The sequence below is a fragment of the Myotis davidii genome, unplaced genomic scaffold (assembly GCF_000327345.1).
Source record: "Myotis davidii unplaced genomic scaffold, ASM32734v1 scaffold796, whole genome shotgun sequence".
Lineage (NCBI taxonomy): Eukaryota > Metazoa > Chordata > Mammalia > Chiroptera > Vespertilionidae > Myotis > Myotis davidii.
The window spans coordinates 434,460-436,328 of record NW_006287809.1 but is presented as its reverse complement, the minus strand read 5'-3'; the positions used below and the strand labels follow the sequence as shown (position 1 = coordinate 436,328).

Below are 1,869 nucleotides of genomic sequence, written 5' to 3'. Positions count from 1 at the left end.
GCAGCTGGTCCCTCAGCCCATCCCCAAGCCGCAGTCTGACTCGGAGCCGCAGCCCCAGCCCCAGCCAGAGCCAGAGCCGCAGCCGCAGCCGCAGTTGTAGTCGAAGCCGTAGCCAGAGTCACTCGTCATCACCCCCAAGGGAGAAGCTGAGCAGGCCGGCGTCGTCCCCTGCCGTGGGCGAGAAGCTGAAAAAGTGAGCAGGTGCCGGGCTGGGAGAGGAGGGTTGTCAGCCTGAGATGGGATGAACTTGACCGTTGTCGTTTTGAACTTGCCTGTGTCCTGGGAGGTGTGAGGGAACATGGCCCTGACCTGGAGAGTGGGTCTGAGGAGGCAGGGCCTTGCCTTGGATGATGGATCAGAGGGGTCAGATCCGAGAGGGACTGGGGCGCCTGAGACCCAGGGCCTGGACTCTGGTCAGGGCTGTGTGAGGCTGTGTGGGGTCAGAGGTGGCAGGTGTTCTTTCCTCCTCCCAGGACCGAACCTGCCGCTGGTAAAGAGACAGGAGCTGCCAAAGTCAGTAAGAATTTGGAACTCGCCCGTCTAACTCCCGCAGCAGCAGTGCCCGAGTGCTGGGCCCGGTGGGCCTGCAGGGGGGCCGGGTGGGCCGGGAGACCCAGCCCCGGGGGTTAAGGGGACCGGAAGGGTTTTGTCCCCATGAAGTCCATGTCCCCTTCTCCTCACTGCTCCCCGGGGCTCCGTCTGTCCTGGACCTCCAGACCTTCATGGCAGGTGTCCACAGCTTGCCCCTCCCCACATGCCCCCCAAAGTCCCAGGCTCTTGAATGAGGTGGGTTGTGGGAACTCCGGGACACCCACCCCCCTCTCCCACCTCTTTTCCCCCTTCCCCAGCCCAAGCTGACGCCACAGGAGAAGCTGAAGCTGAGGATGCAGAAGGCACTGAACAGACAGTGTATGTACCCCTTCGGTCCCCCAAGTCTTCTTGCTCCCCCTCCTTCCAGCCTGGCCTTGTGGGAGAGGCATTCTGGGGAGGAGTGGGTGTGCACGCGGCTTTGCTGCCATCATGCTAAGGGTGTTGGTAGGCTGGTTGGCTCTGAGCTTGGAGGCCTACCAAGCCACTGCGTCCCTTCCTCCCCACAGTCAAGGCGGATAAGAAGGCCGCCCAGGAGAAGATGATACAGCAGGAACATGAACGGCAGGTAAGGGTGGAGTGAGAAGCGGGGCTCGGGCGGGTGCCAGCTGGGCCAGCCCTCACTGCCATCTCTGCCTCAGGAGCGGGAAGATGAGCTTCGTGCGATGGCCCGCAAGATCCGTATGAAGTAAGACCCTTCTGCTCCCTGTATCAGCCGCAGCCATCCACTCTGAGCTATAGCCCTGCCAGAGCCCTCCCTTGGCCCTGTTTCCTCCCTGCATCCCCAGCTTATTCCAGCCACAAGGACCCTGCTCCATCAGCTCCCAGCTCCCATTTCCTTCGCTGTTTCCCAGATCCTCACCTGGTTCCCTCCCTCAGTCCCCTGGGCAATCTCCTCCCTGACCGTCCTGTCCAGAGTAGCACCCCAAAACGCTCCCAGCTCTAACCCTGCTCTGTGTGCTTCGTAACACTAACCCTCACCTGGCGTGCAGTCTGTTTGGTGTGCCTGCTTATTAGCGGTGTCTGCATTGAGAGGCCAGGTCTGGTTGCTGTGTGTTCAGCCCCCAGAACACTGAGGCGGTGCTGTTTGTGGGAGGGCTGAACTTCAGCCAGCCCCATGGCTGGTCTGGCCCAGTGCTGGGAGACAGCTTCTCTCCTGTCCCCTCTGCTTCTCTTCTCGTTTTGTGTCTTCCACTGCAGAGTTGAGGGCCAGCTCTGCCTCTCTGTGTGGCCCTCACAGGCTAACTCCCTAAGGGTTAGTGCCCGTCGGCCTCAGGCCCT

The 1,869-nt window shown here is 61.6% G+C and overlaps 1 protein-coding gene across 1 annotated transcript in view; it reads left to right on the top strand.

The window, feature by feature from the left end:
- The window catches only part of CLASRP (CLK4-associating serine/arginine rich protein), a 24,815-nt gene that overhangs the window by 20,757 nt on the left and 2,189 nt on the right, over positions 1 to 1,869 (top strand). The window contains exons 15-19 of the mRNA XM_015561213.1: positions 1 to 193; positions 474 to 513; positions 849 to 909; positions 1,098 to 1,156; positions 1,230 to 1,276. The exon at positions 1 to 193 is cut by the window's left edge and continues 1 nt beyond it. Coding sequence (XP_015416699.1) covers positions 1 to 193; positions 474 to 513; positions 849 to 909; positions 1,098 to 1,156; positions 1,230 to 1,276 — 400 coding nt within the window. The remainder of the gene's footprint in view (positions 194 to 473; positions 514 to 848; positions 910 to 1,097; positions 1,157 to 1,229; positions 1,277 to 1,869) is intronic.